Source organism: Rhinichthys klamathensis, unplaced genomic scaffold (genome assembly GCF_029890125.1).
Source record: "Rhinichthys klamathensis goyatoka isolate OS25496 unplaced genomic scaffold, OSU_Roscu_1.1 h1tg000523l_1, whole genome shotgun sequence".
Taxonomy (NCBI): Eukaryota; Metazoa; Chordata; class Actinopteri; order Cypriniformes; family Leuciscidae; genus Rhinichthys; species Rhinichthys klamathensis.
This window is the reverse complement of record NW_026607002.1, coordinates 95,040-115,280: the sequence shown is the minus strand read 5'-3', so window position 1 is coordinate 115,280 and position 20,241 is coordinate 95,040. Positions and strand designations below refer to the sequence as shown.

The following is a 20,241-nucleotide window of genomic DNA, read 5'->3' as shown; positions in this document are numbered from 1 at the left end:
GTTTTTATATTGACAAAATGTAATATTGCATTGATTTGTGTAACCTAATTCAATCTCTTTTGATGTCCGTTTACCCCCCTTGTTTTTTTGTTAAACAGATAATTTAATCCGTGCAGATCTACACTATAACGTTTATATTTAAATTAACAAAAAACACAAAATTTTCAAGTCTATGGACGGGTTATTAAGCGTCGATTTAATTATGTTATTTCGCAGTAAATCCCTCTACTGGACGCATCAGGAACAACAGGGTCGTAAAACTGCCGGGGCGTATATCTGCCGGCTCCAAGTCTGCAGCCTCCCCCTACTCTAGCAGCGTGAATAAAATCGCGCTGCGCAAAGGCAGTATGGGGAAACCCAGGCTAGGAGCGCGCCACAAAAATGAATGGAAACTCAGCGTATCCACCTTATTCCTGCGCCCCATGACGCTTTGCGCGAATTATGGGTATAACTTCCGTTAAGCTGTAAACAATCAGTGAAAGGCTCGCTCTATGAACGCAATACGTTAAAAAAGTGTCACAATGAGATGACATTAATCGACTCACCCTTCAACCATCGAACATTAAAATGAAATTTAAAAGTTTAAAATAATCAACAAGGTCAACAGACCAAAAATAGCCCCAAATGCGCGAGTCTTTGGTTAAATATCACTGTAGTAGGCAAATATACCTATTGTATAACAAGCCTTAATCAAAAATGTTCATTAACTTCAGCATTATGTGACACTATATGAAAGTGATTTCCGTCATTTTGACAGATTATAAATTGCATTTACCTGTGAAAACAAACCTGGAAAGAAACGTGAGGATTTGAGGAGAATAACGAGATATTCTTCGTGCATTCCAGTGAATTATCGTAAATTAAATTCGGGAGAACAGACCACAAATGTGCCGTATATGTTGGACTTTTTTCATACTTTTACAGCGGATTGCAAAGGAAAAAATAAAAATCATCACGAGGAAAAGAAAGCAGCGACTGAAAATAGCTCTTGCCATAGATCTTCTTGTTATAACATGTCACGTTTAAATACCAAGTATAACGTTATTCTCATGATGTCTGAAAATAAATCATGAAGGAAAATTGACAGCTCATCCAGTCAAACTGACGGATCAGCTTTATTTGTAGGACAACCTTATGATTTGAAATGATTCGTTTCGGCCTTTTTGAATGGAAGTTCCCCAAACCGGAAGTGCCGCCCATAATTCAAAACGCAGTAAGGTCGTCAGGAATAAGGTGGATAGGCTACTAGCAAGCTCTTGCGTGCCGTGCCGTCTGAACTCTTGTTTTGGGTTGGTGCGTAGATCGCCTTTTTCTTCTTCTTCTTCTGCTCTTTTTCCTGTTGTGGTGGTTTGCAAACAGTGTTGCATTACCGCACACGCCCCCTTCTGGATTGGAGTGTGAATGACTGTATTCCTCGTCTGACTGTTTCTTCTATAAAGCTGCTTTGAAACGATGTGTATTGTGAAAAGTGCTATACATGTGAATTGAACTTTATGCACCGAACCGTGATGTCCGTACCGTGACTGTTCGGGACCAATGCATGTACCGTTATACCCCTTATGTATGTGTATATATATATATATATATATATATATATATATATACACACATAGTAAATATAAAATAATTCTTAATATACAATACATACACATCAATTATTTTTTTATTGTTTGTTATAATTTATTTCGTTATTCGCTGCTCCTCGTTTCATATTCAGGGTAAAACCTGAATCAGGGTTCGAGTCGACTAATCAGGTCTGGCATGTGAATGAATTTTTCTGGGAAAGTGCAGTGTGTGAGAGGCCATGTCGTGCGCTCACACTCAGACACACACACATACGTCTAGCTTTTGTTGATTGTTTACTGAGTGTGTGTAATTCTCCCCTCACACACACAACAGGGTCTTTGTGTATGTGTGACCTCCTTTTAGCATTTCCGTACATTGAGGGTCGTTGGTAGAATTTGTTGCGCACGTGTGTTTGTTTCCTCCCTGAAGCTGTGAAATCTCCTCTGCTGTTGATCAATGGTTGTAATTTTACTGTGTTGATTTCCAATGCATCCGTCACTGGTGTTGCTGTCCTGCAGGGTCAACCACGGGCCTCGTGTCGGATTCAGTTCAGTTTTCCTTTTCATATCTGAAGCACATTAAATCATCTGATGTCTAAAGCCACAACAACTAAAAAAAAGTAGTCATAATTTATAGGTTTTCACCTCAAGTGATCTTAAAATTTTAGTCCAGGTTTCTTATTTTTGTCTGATCCTTCCACCATGTCATTCCAATGTCATGTTGTCAATGTTCATTTACTACTCTTTCACAATTTTATAACAGTAAAATTAAGATCAAATCAGTTGAAATGAATATACTACTTTCTCAACAGGAATTAATTGAAATTTGGAATGGAAATGTATAAATACTTGTGATGGGAGTATTTTCAGTTTACAAAAAAATAAGAATTTTGCAAACCTAAGGCCATTGCACAAATTCGCATCCGATATTTTCGCACGTTCAAAAATAAATACGACCTCACATTGTGTCAATCACACTTGCACACTGCCTCCGAAACTTTCGTCCGTCTTAAAAAAACTCGGATCGGGTTTGGTTTTCTGCGTTTTTCTCTTCCGTAGCAAGTAGTTGAATGGTGTTTTGACAAGTCAGAGCCACTGAATCACAAATATAAAAAAACACATACGAAAATTTCGGACTCAGGGCCCTATCTTGCACCCGGCGCAATTGACTTTGTACACTGACGCATGTATCATTCGTATTTTGCACCCGTGCAAAGCGGACTTTTCCCTCCACAGACGCACGCCGGCAAACTAGGGAATGAACTTGCGCTCCCTGGGCGGTTCAGCGCAAAAAAGGAGGCGTGTTCCAGCGCAAACAATCCCTGGTGCTATTTTGCAGTTCCAGAAAACAATTGCGCCACTGACCAGAAAAAACCTAGTCTAAAGTCAGTGGCGCGTTGCGCGTACATTCAGATGCTATTTTAAGCGCGCATGCTTGGCCATAATACAGAGTGTGAACAACGCGCATACACTGTAGAGCATCGGTTCCCAACAGGGGGGTCGCGTCATATTTTGAAAGGTTTGAGCAATGAGCATTAAATAAAAGTCCTTAACTTTTTTTCTGTTCAAAATGTACAAAATGTATATAATGAGCGAGTTCATCATGAATCCATTTTCCAATCCATGTTTTTGTCTTATCCTGAACCACTATGGTACACCTATAATAAGTGTTTACATTGGGACTATTTTACACTGGTTCGGATCGCTGCGCTGCGGAGTAGCCCAGTGCCTGCGTGACTCGACATAGACGACGTACACAGAGAGATGTAGTTCCGGCTACAATGTTCTTCCGAAAGACGCATTATTCTGTTTATAAACGCAAGTTTATTATCGCTCGCTATAGCGCCAAAAAGCGTAAAAAATAAAGCCTCACATTGATAAAGCCTCACAAATAACATGCAAGTATTGAGGCCCCAGACAACAGTCATTTAGTAATAGCCTATATTCTTTCTTTTTTTACCTACACACCAGTGTGAATATTTTTGTTTTTGCATTTCAAATAGGGCCAATTTATAGGCTTCTCCTAGGCTTACGTTTTTAAATTACAAAGGGCCTACTGATGTTTTTGTTATTGTATTTTCAATATTATAGGCTATTATTTGTGCATAAACATACCGTTTGTTTGAAAACAACATATTTTGTCATCCTTGCTGCAAGCTTTCAAGAGCGATAATATCATTAAATGTGAAGGGGGGCCATAAAATATTTTCTTGGGAAAAATGGGTCGCAGACAAAAAAAGGTTGGGAACCACTGCTGTAGAGGATTCACTCATCTACACAGATGCATTTTACTTTTCGCAAATGATACATATTATAAGGAAAAATATTAAAACACGAGGGAAATCATTGTTGTGTCCATGACGATGGGAAAAATAGGCATAAAGCTTACACATTTACCCAAATTATTATATGCATGTTTAACCGAAGCTAATTTGGGTGGGGTTGTCCCATCCCCAATGTCACTTCTCTTTCTTTTACGGCCCTGACGAGAACATCGATCTCCTCGGCTGTGAACCGATCCTGAAGCGCGCCTAAATGTTTTTAATTTTATTTAACCTTTATTTAACCAGGAAGTCCCTTCAGACTGAAATCTCTTTTCCGAGGGAGACCTGGCCAAGACGGCACACCAGTTACAATTTAAATACAAATACAACATGGTCAAAAACAAGCATCACACATAAAAGAAAAGTACAGGTCACATATGGCAGTTACATTTTTGAATTATATGGCATTTTAACATGGCCTTAAATTCATTTAATGGGACTAGATCATTTAGATGTAGCCAATTTTGCACATTATTCCAGGACCGTGGTGCAAAGTAAGAGAAGGCTTTTTTTCCCAGCTCAGTAAAAACCCTTGGAACCTGGTAAGAGAGCCATCTGGTGGAACGGAGATGAAAACTGCTGGAATTCTTTTTAAAGAGATTACATAAATATGCCGGCAATTTACCCAACATGGCTTTGTATAGAAAAATATGAAATGAAGTTGTCTACGTAGACTTAGTGAAGTCCAGCCTACCAGTTCATACAGCGTACAATGATGAGGACGGGAACCAGAGTTAGTTAAAAAGCGTAAAGCACTATGATACACAGAATCTAAAAGGTGGAGAGTACTAGAAGCAGCATGCATGTAGACGACATCACCATAGTCCAAAACACATAAAAAAGTGGCCTGCACAAGTTTTTTTCTAGCTAACATGTTAAAACAAGCATTATTCCTAAAGTAAAACCCCAGCCTTAGTTTCAGCTTTTTTACAAGCTTTTCAACATGAACTAAAAAAAATTAAAAAAACGGCGCTACTAAAAAACTGTTATAACAGCGCTACTACTAAATGCGCCGTTATAATAGTATTGCGCCATGGAACAAGCGCACCTCGTTCATCATGCTCTTAAAGGGAATGTGAGATGACGCTCTTATTGGTTTGTTTCCCGTTATGCCCAAACCACACCTATGAATAATGAAGCTACTTCAGACCAACCCCTTTTAGATTTGCGCCAGGCGCAAGAGGCATTTATCCCGCCGGTTAAATAGCAACAGCGCCGGGATCCGCCCACAAAGTTACTTTCGCTTTGCGCTTGACACTTGCGTTTTAGATCGTTAAAATAGGGCCCTCAGTGTTGCTACAACTGCGAATACTATATGTATCTTTACAAATTAACAATGGCCAGAGACCATTAACATTTGTTTGTATTTGACGCAACAGTCATATTTAAATATATACGTCATTTAAATATAGAATGAATGCAATGTAAAGCGAAATGTACTTTTATTTTATTTTTCCGACTGTTGAAAAGTGTTTTCCAGTGATTTTCCTCGTTTAAAGCACTGTGTCTTGCTAAATCCATGTTCTAAGGATACGATAAGTTTCCTCTCTCTCATGTCAGAATGAAAGCAATGAAACGGGTGAATCTGAAGAGCCGATATAAGCTGAGCGCTGCAGTTTGTGTTCTGTCTTTGCTTGGGGCCGTTTAGTGTCTCCGGTGATGTTCACATGTTCAAATGATGTTTCCTTGAGTTTCCTGTATCTTATTACATTCCTCTCTCTTCACTTCATTTGTTTTCTTTTGTCTTTCAATCTCTCTGCTCTTTTTCTCCACAGAACAATAACATGGAGCACATATGGAGATCATTTGTTGGACTTTAAAAACACTTTCACTGAACACCTGTCAGGATATGCCTGCTTATGAACTCCCAATACTAATGCATGTTATATTATGACATTTAAGTGTTATGTTGATTTTACATATACATACGTTTTATAAAAAATCTAGTTTTGCACATCTCTGTAAGGAGATGAAGGTTGTGTCTTAAATGACCAACTCTAGATGATTTTAAATCTGAGCTGTCGTGAAAATCATTATATCAGGTGTCATTTTTCTGTCCTGGGGGTTAGTTGTCATTTCAGAAGCATGTGTTGTGACCTCATGATGCCTCTACTTCACTTCCCTGTGGCATTGATATCAGTTCAGGGGAATTTCTGAAAAATCAACCGGTCCAGTTTACCGTCATCGTCAGGCGGTGATGACATATCTAGGTTATTGATCTTGTGCTGTGGTTTCTCTATTTTTAAAAACACCTGAATCTGAGTTCAAGGACACGACGGGACATGCTGTTTTTACCACACGGGACAGTGAGCACATGCTATACTAACAGGCCGCCGCTGATAGCGAGCGAGAGGGATGTTTTGGCTTTATCTCACTGATGCTAATTTTGGTCGCTTGTCATCGCATTTCTCTTCTCTCCTTCCCAGCGCTGCTGTTCTGCCTGAAGCTGGGCTCGTTTCATACGAACGTTACGCAAACGCTTAACTGCTCGTTACTCACTGTGAAGCGTCTTCCAACTATGAATGAATACTAGAGTTTAAGAAGTTCATCCATAAAGGCACATTCTGGATTGGGCTGCATGATATTGGAAAAGCTGACATTGCATTATTAAAGGGATAGTTCACTTTGAAATAAATTTTTGGTGTGTTTTAGCTTACCTCAAGGGCATCCAAGATGTAGGTGTCTTTGTTTCCGCAGTAGTTTCAATTTTGATATTTTTAGGTCAAACCGTTCTTGTCTGTCAGTGATATAATGCAGGTCTATGGTCACCACCTCAAAGAGCATGCACAGAGAAGTCCAAATTAAACATGATTTAATGACTCGTAAATGTAAGTACACATTGATGGCCTAAGACACGAAACGAGCGGTTTGTGTGAGAAAACGAACAGTATTTATATCGTTTTTACCTCTTGTAAACACAGCCACGTCCAAGGGCTGAACAGTTTGGGTATGCTAGTTACAAGAACCAAATCAAACCCTTTTCAGTAACAGTGACGTGAACAAACTTTTCCAAAACTCCTCATAAAATATTAAACAAAATAAGAAATGTAATTTATTACAAAATTATTTTATTTTATAGTACAGCTGTAAAAGTATTATTATTTACTTCTTAAATTCTTTATTTTCAAACATTGAACAATCAAGCTTTTATTTTGGTGGTTCTCTGGCAAATAAATAAATGCAATTTCATGTAAATGAAAACAGTGCCAGACTTCACTCTGAAACCAGCAGTGAGTACATATATTTATTTAATTAAATCCCAGCCTTTGTGATTTGATAATCACACTTAGCCATATCGCAGCTATTCTGTCATCATTGTATCAATAATTATTTAAGTTTTGCAACATATTTTTTATACTGTAAATTGTTAGAGCATGAAAATGGTAATTTATGGACCATGGTACTGTATATATTCCAAATTACTTGCTGTTTTGTTCATTGTATGGAAATGAGCAGTGTGAATATGATATGTATATTCATTCTCATTATGTGATTTGTCGTTGTGTGCAAAGTAAACACTTCATCTAAAGGGATGTCGCTCTTAATAAAGCCTGTTACTGCTAAATGATGACACGTGTCAGTTTGAACATGCTAAATTTCTGCATTTGATTGGCTGTGATTGTCTCAGATGTGGAGCTCGTCGTTCGACTGACAGGTGTCTTCTCTTCCTTTTCTTTCTGCCGTTCTCACAGAGGAAACATCACGCTACCGAAGATCCCGGAGTCCAACATGGCTCTGAGCGTGTTAGGAGTGTTTCTCGGATTGCTTCTGGAAGTTTCCACACACGGCCCCTCCAGCGTTCCCAGGAGCTCATGGAAGCAGGATGGTGAGTGAAGGGTTCATTTTTATTTTTATTTATAGGCTAAACTGTTTTTAGAGATAAAACTCTTTACATTCGATAATCATGAAAACAAATCTCAGATAACGGTTGACTATGTAACAATGTGTAATTAGACCAAAGGTTCATTTTGCGCCGGAGTTCTCCTTTAATAAGGCTGCATTTTAATTCACCTTAATCGGGTACATATTTATACAGCATTTTGAAAAAATATTATATATAGTAATTACATATGGTTTTTCTTTTTACTTCTGGGACTGTTTGATTAACAGATGAAACTCCATTAACTGCATCTGTAATATGCTGACAAGCTTCCTTTTTTTTAGGACCTGATACGCCACCTATGCTTGAAAATAAAATGTGGTGTTTTGAATGAACTTCTGATAATAAAACTTCGATTTCGGCATCTGAGAAATTTTTCTTTTTCATTCGCTTTTGAGAAGACATGTTGAAATCCTTCGTTTGGTGTCATAATATGATGCCCATATATAGTTGTCAGTCGGATTTAATGGGCGGGATTTATGGTAATTGAGAATGAGCGTGCACGCGCGTCCCATTCACGACTGATTGGAATTCATTAACACACACACATTTCACTATCACATCTGACGTTTATGAAGTATTTGTGAATCAGGAGACGAGTTTTCGGGAAGGTCTCTTTACACGCAAATCACTCTCATATTTACTCGTGTATTTACGAATGTTTCATGAATGAGACCTATTGTCACGATGATTTGTGGATTTGTCTTAAAGAAATTAATACTTTTATTCAGCAAGGATACGTTTAATTGATCAAGAATTACAATAAAGACATGTATAATGTTACAAAATATTTTATTCTCAATTCTATTGTATTTCAAATAAATGTTGTTCTTTTGAAAAAATGTGGCAAGATTTCCACAAAAATATTCCGCAGCACAACCTTGATAATAATAATAGTTGTTTCTTGAGCAGCAAATCATCATATTAGAGTGATTTCTGAAGGATCATGTGACACTGAAGACTGGAGTAATGATGCTGAAAATACAGTTTTAATCACAGGAATATATTACATTTTAAAATGTTTTTTAATTTGTTGTAATATTTCACAATATTACAGTTTTCACTGTATTTTTGATCAGATAAATGCAGCGTTGGTGAACATAAGAGACATAAGAGAAAAACATTAAAACATTTCATCCACAAACTTTTCACCAGTAATATATGTATATTATATATACAGTATATATATAGTTTAGAAGCATGTTTCACCATCACAGGAAGTTCGATTTTTGGCTTTTCTAACACAAATAGCATCAGCACACACATGTGGCGCCTGCAGACGTCTGGCCGCTGGAGACCCGAGAGCCGCAAGTATGTAGCGTAAACTCACACGCATACACACACCAAACTGGCCGCCAAACACAAACTGAAGTGTGCCAGTGACACATAACTATCTTTGAGTGCTCATGCTCAAATATACATGTAGCGTATAAATATTCCTTACTAAACATAAAGCGTTCAAGAATTACAGCCATTGCACTTGGTCTTGGTCATTTGTGTCCTCCAGAAGAAGCTATTGTAATCAAAATGTACCCTTTTTACTTTCTGAAAAGGGACCTCTTATGCCCTTTTGTCTAGATTTTGTTTTTGGGCTGTACTAAAATAGGTTTTCATGCTTGAATGTTCAAAAAACACATTATTTGTCCCATATTGTCCATTGTTGCAGCTCGTCTATTCCCAGTCTGTCAGTAACGCTCTGTTTAGTTCCTGTCTCTATGAAGCCCCTCCTTCTGAAAAGCACACTGTGCTCTGATTGGTCGGCTGGAGCAGTGTGTTGTGATTGGTCGAGCGCTTCGACTGTGTTTGGGAAATGTCCCGTCCCTTACCATAACATGAGTTTCAACACACTACTAACTAACTCAACCAGGCCCCACCCCTTTATTCTGCATATGAATTATTTAAATGAGGAATATTGTGACGTGTTCGTTCCCGGAAGAAACTGAAGACTACAATAGAGGCGTTTCAGGGTGTTCAGAAACACTGACACTGATATAGAGAAGAACTCTTTGTAACTTCATGCTCAAACAGCAACATTACACGCTGAAGAACATGAACATATAAAACAAGTTTAATAGGACCCCTTTAATGCACATAATTTAATGCTGATTAATGTTAATTTAATGGCAATAATAACAAAAAAAGAAGCATTAGCAATTGGGCTGCTGCTTTCATAAAGTTCAGGATCTCCTCTGGAGCGGATTCAACCACAACCAGCTGGAGAATTATATGTTTACTGTTCAATATACTCTCTTTTGAAAGTTTATTCAATTTTAAAATGTGCAATGCATTCATTCAGCAGACGTAAAGAGATTCCAGAAAATGTCATTTCTTTTCCAGACGTTTTTCTCCTTGAATTTTCCGTCTTAGTCAGATATGTCTGCTGGTTATTTCCAGGACGATCTCAGCCAGTACCCACAAATCCCATCTGATGGTTTGCTAATGTGTGTGTGTGTGTGTGTGTGTGTGTGTGTTCCTGTAGATGTGAACCTGCTGGAGTTCTGGGAGCCGGATGTGTTTAACTACACGACTCTCCTGCTGAGCGAGGACAGAGGTGTGCTGTACGTGGGCGCTCGAGAGGTCATCTACCAACTCAACATGAACAATGTGTCAATCAAGAGCAACCAGGTGAGAATTATTCCTCTTTTAAAGACTCTTGATGTTAGTCACAGTGAGCAGACAGTGTTGTGATGTTGTATTGACTGTGATCTATTTCAGCTGATGTGGAAAGTTCCAGAGAACGACATGTCAATGTGTATTTTAAAGGGGAAATCTAAAGAGGTAATGTGGAAAAATGTCTTCGATCTGAATTTTTCATCACTGATGGTGGAATATTTGTAAGTATTTGATCCAGAGGATGAAATGTTTTTTGTGCTTGTGTGACAGACGGACTGTCGAAATTACGTCCGAGTTTTGCAAGTCCTGGATGAAGACAATCTGTATGTTTGCGGGACTCACGCGTTTCAACCTCTCTGTGATTATCTGGTGTGTACAACTCTTAATATTCACTAATTAAACCTTCAAAACATTTCAAGTGTCAGCCAGGCTTGCCAGCAAACCCTCAACTGTGGAAGATGTTTACAAGTTTGTAATCGGGTAACGGTCAGCTTTTTATCCGCATCGGTTCAGGGACTGTTTTTTCCTTCTATTTTCTCCAAATGGATTTTGAGAAATTTTTCAATAAAGAGTTTTAAGTTTTGAACCAAACTAACCAGCTCACAGATACATAACATTACAAATATTTTGTATAACATTTGAGGCAAAGAAATATTAGAAAATCTGGAGTAAAAAAGGCTTTGTGAGCATCTTTTATGAAGGAATGAGCTACTCTGCGCATAAAGCATTACAATATTACGGCCACTACAATAATAACACTGAGAATTATTAAATGCAGCTATTAAATGCAATTTTTTTTTTAAAGTGTAAATGCCACTGATTCATGGCTTCTACAGAAGCATATAAAATCATGCTCAAACTTCTCAAATTATATTTGCATTACTACAGTTTTACTCATTGGATAACAATTCAGTGAAATTTAGTATTATTTTATAGATAAAGTGTATATATACACACACATGTGTATGTATGTATGTGTGTGTGTGTGTGTATATATATATATATATATATATCATTTGCAAGTGTGAACCACAACTGAATCCTTGATTCACTCACCAAAACGAGACAATATACGAGAACTGCATTATGGTTTTAGTTAACAATAGCAACATTGCTGGGATCTTTACTTATGGAAACTCAGCTGTTCCGCTTATATATATAGTTTTAAACACAAAAGTATTATCATCAATTTCAATATGTGTGACATTTTGGCTTCTCTAGATTGTCAGAACTTCCCTGATATTTTGATAACAATGGCCCTGTTATGGCACTAAATTTCAAATCAGTTTTTTAATACAATAGTTTCCTCTTTTTGTTGCCATAAAGACAGACAACAGGATCATGTGACTCTGTAGTCTGAACTATTTATTTACATTCACGCATTTGGCTGACACTTTATCCAAAGCGACTTGCATTGCATTCAAGGTCTACATATGATGCTTTATATCTGTTGCCTTTCTTATTCCACTTTTACATAATCATTAAAACATTTTAACGGGATGTTCTGATGTCTCTTACCGGCTCATTTCTCTTTAGTCTCTGCAGAATTTCAGTTTGCTCAACAGACCAGAGGATGGCAGGGGGAAATGCTCCTTTGACCCGGGCCAAAGTTTCACAACCGTAATGGTTGGTAAGTTCACCTGCAGTTTCCTTCTGTCACCTAAACCACATCAGCAGGACACACTCAATGTTTCGTCTGGTATTCTTCATATCCTCAAATTGTCAGTAGTAGTGTGTTAACTGCTTGTTTTTCTTGTTCAGATGGCGAGTTGTACTCGGGAACCGCTTATAACTTCCTGGGGAGTGAGCCGATCATCTCTAGATCTTCTCCGTCTCAGAGTTTACTGCGCACTGAGTATTCCACGTCCTGGCTCAACGGTACGCCGCAAATGTTTCCATTACACTGACTAGACAGTGGTATGAAAACCATAGGCGTAATTTGCGCACCACGCAACATGTCCCCACCACTTTTTGCCAGGGTCGATATTGTCCCCACCACTTTTGAAACATCTCGCGGCACGGATGTAACTAATACAAATAAATAAAACATCTCTAGTTAACTAGCAGAGCATTCATTTCGTTCGTTTGTTAAATAAGAGGCGATCTAGCGCTGAAATGTGTTTTTTGAAATCAAGTGATCAGAGTGCTCGTTGACTGCGATCAGTGGCGCGGATACAGTGTTCTCTTGTGGCTCGAGCGCAGTCTTCACACGGACGCACGCTTTAATCCGTTGTGGAGACTCTCTATTCGTTCCAGTGAAATCCCAAAGTAAAATGCACACAAACGTGTGTCTGCTTGATATACAACCACTGATAAACATAATCGGTTTTAAGGAGAAAAAACTAAAACAAAAACTATACGAGTGCGGATTAGAACCCATAACCTCTGACATGCTTGGCAAAAGTTCTGCCACTGGACCATTAAAGTGCATGCGTGTAAATGTCGGATCTATGTTTTTCTTCCCCCCCAACCCCTCCCCCCCAGCACTTCTGGAAATGCACTTATGCATCTCTGTCCCCAGCACATTTCAAACCAAACTGACGCCCATGATGAAAACAATATACTGTATAAATACATATAGATAAACAAGTAGGCATAGAGAACAGTCAAATAAGAATGTAGACTCGAAGTACATTGGCACAGGATAGGCGAGGAACAGGGGGGACATGTATCCCTCACTCATAATAAAATGTAAATTCGTCCCCCACACTTTTTTGGGCTAGTGTGTTCACATAGAGGCCAATGTGAATAATTCTAGACTTAAATACAAAGAGACAAGATAGTCAATGCATGAGCTGTCCTTTTATTCTTATCCAAAACGAGGCGATCTGAACATCGTTCTCTCGTGTAATGTATGTTTCGTTCATACTCGAAGCCGGAGGGCGCTCTCTCACAGAAAGTCCCAAACGGATTCGTAGAAGTAATAACTTATGACGTTCCAGGAAATCCCTTATATGGACAAAGGCATCCAGCTTTAGCAGAAAGCTGAATAAAAAGAAACGTTTTGACTGATGAAACATGAAGACAGTGAACACACGATTGCGATGATATATTTTTTATGTGTGTTTTTCAAGCCATCTCAAGGTATTTATTGACAAGGATATGAATAATGCAGTGCTAATTTACAACCTTTTTTATGTTTTTGACTGCTCACCAAGGCTGCATTTATTTAATCAAAAATACAGTAAAAACAGTAATATTGTGAAGTATTATTACAAATTAAAATAACTGTTTTCTGTGTGAATATACTGAAAATGTAATTTATTCCTGTGATCAAAGCTGTATTTTCAGCATCATTACTCCAGTCTTCAGTGTCACATGATCCTTCAGAAATCATTCTAATATGATGATTTGCTGCTCAAGAAACATTTCTGATTATTATCAGTGTTGAAAACAGTTGTGCTGCTTAAAATTGTTGTGGAAACCATGATGCATATTATTTTTCAGGATTCTTCGATGAATAGAAAGTCCAATGAACAGCATTTATTGGTGTTTATTACATTTATTAATCACATTTATCAAAGCATTTATTAAATAGAATATTTTGTAACATTATAAAAGTCTTCACTGTCACTTATGATCAATTTAATGCATCCTTGACGAATAAAAGTTTATCTTACCACAAATGTTTGAATGGTATCATGGTTTAATGTAATAAAACTAATAAAAATGACAAAAAAAAAAATTTTTAAACTAATATTGAAATGAAAACTGATGTAAAAGCTAATTCAGAATAGTAATAATAACTGTAACGATGATGGTAAAATAGCACTGCTCAGTTGTGACTGGTTCTGGTTGCCTGCGCAGAGCCCAGTTTCGTCTTTGCCGATGTGATCCGGGAAGGGCAGAACAACCCGGATGGAGATGACGATAAGATTTACTACTTCTTCACGGAGGTGTCGGTGGAGTACGAGTTCTTCGGCAAGCTGCTGATCCCCAGGATCGCACGTGTTTGTAAGGTGAGATCAGCCCTGTACTAACTCTTATCTCCATCTCCATTTCTTCATCTTCCATTTCGTTTCCAATGAAGGCATAAAAATTTATTTGTTCCGCATGTTTAGGTTTTTTTACTCCCTCAGTAAAAATCATCAAACTTCCCTCTTTGTCACTTAAGATGGATGTTTCTATCCCATCATCTTATCTAGATCTAGATCTATCTAGATCTCATTTTTGTTTTTCATTCTTTTAACATCTTGCTTTCAGTTTCTCTGCGAGAGAATCAACATTTGATCATATGCCATTTTCACATAAAAAACCTACAGAGCTGAAGATTAAGATATTCTTACAAGCCATATTTTTAGACAAAGTTTGGTGCATATTGATGTTTATTTTGGAAGCATGTTTAGTTTATGGCTCAGCGTGCTGTTGAAATTAGCAGAAGCTTCTGTTGATTCTTCATTCATCCGGATGTAATAATTACCAAATATTTCAGAGACATTGAAAACAAAGCAGAATGAGATTTCAGACTGTAATACTAGAGCCTGACCATGAGCCAATCACACATATTTTTCTATTATATATTATACACTACCATTCTAAAGTTTTGAGCAAGTACAATATTTTAATGTTTTTGAATAAAGTCTCTTCTGCTCACCAAGGCTGCATTTATTTGGTCAAAAATACAGTAAAAACAATAATATGGTGAAATATTATTAAAATTTTTAAATTGCTGAATTGTATTTGAATATATATTAAAATGTCATTTATTCCTGTGATCAAAGCTGAATTTTCAGCATCATTACTCCAGTCTTCAGTGTCACGTGATCCTTCAGAAATCAACCAACAACTAATTTCTTCATTTTAACATCCTGCTATAAACTAAACTAAACTAAACGAAAACACCCGATGAGCTGATGAAATAAAACTTCACCTCTACACAAAGTGTTTGTGATTACAGAAGCCTTTCAGTGCTTGAGGCTGTGGTTAGTTTTAGTTCCAGTTGTAATGAAATATTTGCTTCATGTAAACGACACCATGCAGATGTACCATTGTAAACATTTCTCTCTAAAGTGTGTCACGTCTCTCGCTGTAACAGGGTGATCTGGGCGGCCAGCGGACTCTGCAGAAGAAGTGGACGTCGTTTCTGAAGGCTAAACTGGTTTGCTCCATGCCTGAGCTCAACTTTGTCTTTAACGTGGTTCATGACGTGTTCATTCTGAAAGCCCCTCACTGGAGAGACACCGTCATCTATGGGGTCTTTACATCTCAGTGGTGAGGTTTAGCACATTTCTTTATGGTTAGTCGGAAATAAAAAGCCACAGTGCTAAATGAGCGTGTGTGGCATTTAAAACCGCTTGTTCCAGTTTGACTTGATCCATCCAAGTATGTCTGTGAGTCATAACATCACCTGGATCTGAGTGACTGGATTAATGCAAAGCAAAAGTGGTAAGAAGTGTTGTGAACTTTTTTCTTCTAAAGTGTTTGAAACTCAAAGCGAAGACCAGGAGACTCGGGTGTATCTTTTTAAGCAGGGTTCTTTATTGCTGTTGCATTGCTGTAGTCTGCTTCGTCCAAAAATCGTAGCCAAGTCTGACTAAGCCAAAAATACCTTGTGTTCATATACCTTACAAGGGGGAGGAGTTACATAAAGGTGGAGACACTCTGAAACAAAGCATGTAAATGAAGCACAGGATTCAGCTCGTTACCGGAAATTCCCCAGCCCTGATCTCATCAGCATAACAGTGTCATGTATACAATCAGACTGATTGTATCACCCATACCTTCACATTATCATAGAGCTTAATGGGGAGGAGTTACATCGAGGGGGAGACACTGAAACAAAGCATGTAAATGGAGTTTACAGGTTTAGGAACCTGCTCTCAAGACTGAGAGTGATACCAATCCTAATCCAATCAGCATAACTATTCAAACTGAGCCAGGGGCTCCCAGAACCATTAAAGACAAAGAGTCTCAGTAATCTGACCAGGACTGGCAGAATCTCTTGCTCATTTATACCTCAAATGCTAAATTCAGTCTACTAGACTTTCTCAGTTTATATACTTTTGTACTGGAACCTAAATTAAACATTTTAATAAATTTGTAACACTACAGAAAAAGTGGATTTTTTTCTGCATTAGTGAAATGTGTTTCTTGTTTCTCTGTGTGTCAGGGGGAATGTTGGTCTGTCCGCGGTGTGTGCGTATAACATGAGTTCAGTGCACGAGGTCTTCTCCAAAGGGAAGTACATGCAGAAGGCCACGGTGGAACAGTCCCATACCAAGTGGGTCCGATTTAATGGCATCACCCCGAGTCCCAGACCCGGAGAAGTTAGTATTTGCCCAAAACATGGATTTCACTGTTATATATCTGATCAGATGATCCTTAAACGGATAATGAAGGGGTTCAGTTTAAAGGGTGCTGTGAAAGAGAATTACCCATTGAATATAAATATAAAATATATAATGAAATAATAATGAAGTAAAATAAAATAAAACAATAAAATAAAAGGAAATAATTAAATAATAAAATACGAAATAAAATATAAAATAAAATAATTTCAAAATAATAATGAACTACATGCAAATAATAAAATAACACACACACACACACACACACATATATATATATCAAATACACAACAATATATAGATTTGAAATTATTCAAACATATATATATATATATATATATATATATATAAATAAAATTGTAACTCTTAAAGGGATACTCCACTTTTTTTGGAAATAGGCTCATTTTACAACTCCCCCAGAGTTAAACTGTTGAGTTTTACCGTTTTTGAATCCATTCAGCCGATCTCCGGTTCTGGCGGTACCACTTTTAGCATAGCTTAGCATACATCATTGAAGTGGACAAGACCATTAGCATTTCTAAAAACACAATGACCAAAGAGTTTCGATATTTTTCCTGTTTAAAACTTGACTCTTCTGTAGTTACATCGTGCATAGGACCGACGGAAAATGTAAAGTTGCGATTTTCTAGGCTGATATGGCTAGGAACTATACTCTCATTCCTGCGTAATAATCAAGAAACTTCACTGCCGTACCATGAGAGCAGCAGGCGTAATGATATGACGCAGCGCCTGAAAATAGGCCACCTTCCGTCAACACAACGGAACTATTTTCAGGCGCTGCGTCATATCATGACGCCTGCTGCACTCATGGTACGGCAGTGAAGTTTCTTGATTATTACGCAGGAATGAGAGTATAGTTCCTAGCCATATCAGCCTAGAAAATCGCAACTTTACATTTTCCGTCGGTCTTAGTGCACGATGTAACTACAGAAGAGTCAAGTTTTAAATAGGAAAAATATCGAAACTCTTTGGTCATTTTTTTTTGAGAACTGCTAATGGTCTTGTCCACTTCAATGATGACAAACCATAGACAGTATAAGAAGTGGACAGAGCCATCTCATTGGAACTCAGTTGAGACAGTTGAAGCCCATTTTTAGCGATATTTGAGCACTTCCGTTCCTGACGCGCAGACTCAAACCGACTCAAACTAAGCTTGATGACGTGAGCAACCTGTCTGACAGACGTTAATCTTCTAGTAGCTGTGCGTGAAAATTGCCAACGTTAATCTCGCAGAGACGGGGAACTTGAGCAAAGAGGTCTTTGGCGTGAGTGAGCAGGAGTAAGTATTCCGTTGCTTTTATGGACTCATTATCTATGGGCTTCTCCCTTGACGGGACGTCCCCCCGATTGCCTGCGAGCTTCTCCTCCTGTCTGTACGGTAATTTCTGTGCAGCGCGACAGAGAGTCGAGTGGTTATGACGCAATCGTTAGCCTATTTTTACTAAAACTGTTTCTACGGGGCCATAATGTAACATAGAAGGTAATGGAGCCCTTTATACATTGTCGTGTTTCTTTAGAAATAAATAATGGACAAATGGAGTCTTTAAACTCCTCAGATGTAAAGTTATTCGCTGTCAAAGTGACGCCAAAATGAATGGGAGTCAATGGAAATGCTAACGCAAGTGAAGTTCTGCTACAAGATGTCGGCACCCGGCCGGCTTCAACTTCCGGTCGATGAATTACCCCCTTGTGACAAACACTAAGCTATGCTAAAAGTGGTACCGCCAGAACCAGAGATCGGCTGAATGGATTCAAAAACGGTAAATCTCAACAGTTTAACTCTGGGGGAGTTGTAAAATGAGCCTATTTCCAAAAAAAGTGGAGTATCCCTTTAAGTTAGCATAAATATTTGACATGAGGAGAAACTCATATTTGTTAACCAGCAGGCAGGAAGAGTTATCGGCCGAAGCGAATAACATCACCTATTAATTGCTCTATTTCTAATCAATTGATCTGATTATTATCCGTTTCAGTGCATCACTAACCAGAACCGCAAGCAGAACATCAACTCGTCCCTCCAGCTGCCGGATAAGACTCTGCAGTTCGTGCGGGACCATCCGCTGCTGGAGGACCCCGTGCTGCCCATCGGCAACGGCCCGCGCCTCATCACCAAAGACGTCAACTACACACAGATCGCTGTGGAGAGAGTTCAGGCCCTCGATGGGAACCTCTACGATGTGATTTTCACTGCCACCGGTGAGTGAATGCGGTGAAAACGAGCCAAAACCACTGGATGGGAAAGTCTGGTTTTGATTTGTTTCTTTACACCAGGGTTTCCCAAACGGGGGTTCGTGATATGAATGTAAAATAAGAATGAATAGATGGGGCTGCACGATACTTCATCTCTGCTTGTGCTTTCAGGAACACAACGTGTGCTAGCTTTACTTTATTAGACGTCATTTCCAACATTTTTGTTCACTGAAGTTTGCAGCATTTCAGCAGTACTCGCCAAAATAAAAGCTTGAGGATTTGAACGATTGAAAGTGAAGAATTGAATACATAAATATTATTATTATTATTATTAGTAACTTGTAGTGTAAATAAAGCATTGTGATAATTATCTGATAATTATGATAATTATATATTTATTTCTAGTTTAAAACAGTATTTTTTCTTTCTTTATAATTAATTAAAATATAATAAAAATAATAATAATAGTTCATCAATTGATTAATAATATAAATATTATAGAATTATAAAATAGTATTAATAATAATAATAATAATATATAAATGCTAATTATGGTAAAAATAATATTATAATAAATATAATGATAAAAAAAAAATACAAATAATTATTATTTTTATAATAAATATACAATAATAAAATAGTATTCATAACAACAATAATATAGTGTATTAATAAAAATTATGATAATTGTTATTATCATTATATGATATATATATATATATATATATATATAATAAGAAGAAGTAGTAGCAGTAGTATAATTATTGTTTAGATAATATATTATTATTATTAATGATAATATTTAATTTCGATTGGGTTCCTAAAACACCAGTGTGAATGTAATGTGTGGACTGAGACACTATCACATTTAAAAAGAGATTTAAGTCTACTTGAAATTTCAGCTACAAAGTCAAAACAAACAATTATTTATAAAAGATTATATTTTATCTGTTTACTTGCATGTCATGAAACCATTAACCGACTTCAGAGAAACATGAACGTGTAAATTATTGGAATATTAACTTAAAATCTCAAGGAAAAAGGTTGATGTGACAACAAAGTTCAGGTTTCCTGAAGTGTGGAGGTGGTGATGCAGATGTCATGTTGTTGATGTGTCCTCAGATAAAGGTTTTCTGCATAAGTCTCTGGTGTTGGAGGGAGAGGTTCACACGGTGGAGGAGATCCAGCTGCTGAAGAACTCCGAGCCAATCAAAACGCTGCTGCTCTCCACACGGGCGGTGAGAACAGCTCAGATTCATCTTATCAGCCATGTGGCCGTTTGAGAGATGAAGCACGTGAAATGAAATCCACAAAAACACACGTTATTCACTGTTATTCCACAGCAGGGAGGAAGTTTCCAT

General features: G+C 37.6%; 1 protein-coding gene across 6 annotated transcripts in view; it reads left to right on the top strand.

Annotated features, from left to right (window-relative positions):
• Positions 1–20,241, top strand: part of sema4d (sema domain, immunoglobulin domain (Ig), transmembrane domain (TM) and short cytoplasmic domain, (semaphorin) 4D) — a 79,891-nt gene that overhangs the window by 48,323 nt on the left and 11,327 nt on the right. For all 6 annotated transcript variants that reach the window (XM_056238417.1, XM_056238416.1, XM_056238412.1 and 3 more), the window contains 11 exons: positions 7,582–7,715; positions 10,249–10,394; positions 10,485–10,547; positions 10,653–10,751; positions 11,919–12,012; positions 12,144–12,260; positions 14,190–14,341; positions 15,418–15,593; positions 16,492–16,648; positions 18,664–18,886; positions 20,003–20,118. In XM_056238417.1, the coding sequence (XP_056094392.1) occupies positions 7,582–7,715; positions 10,249–10,394; positions 10,485–10,547; positions 10,653–10,751; positions 11,919–12,012; positions 12,144–12,260; positions 14,190–14,341; positions 15,418–15,593; positions 16,492–16,648; positions 18,664–18,886; positions 20,003–20,118 (1,477 nt within the window). The remainder of the gene's footprint in view (positions 1–7,581; positions 7,716–10,248; positions 10,395–10,484; positions 10,548–10,652; positions 10,752–11,918; positions 12,013–12,143; positions 12,261–14,189; positions 14,342–15,417; positions 15,594–16,491; positions 16,649–18,663; positions 18,887–20,002; positions 20,119–20,241) is intronic.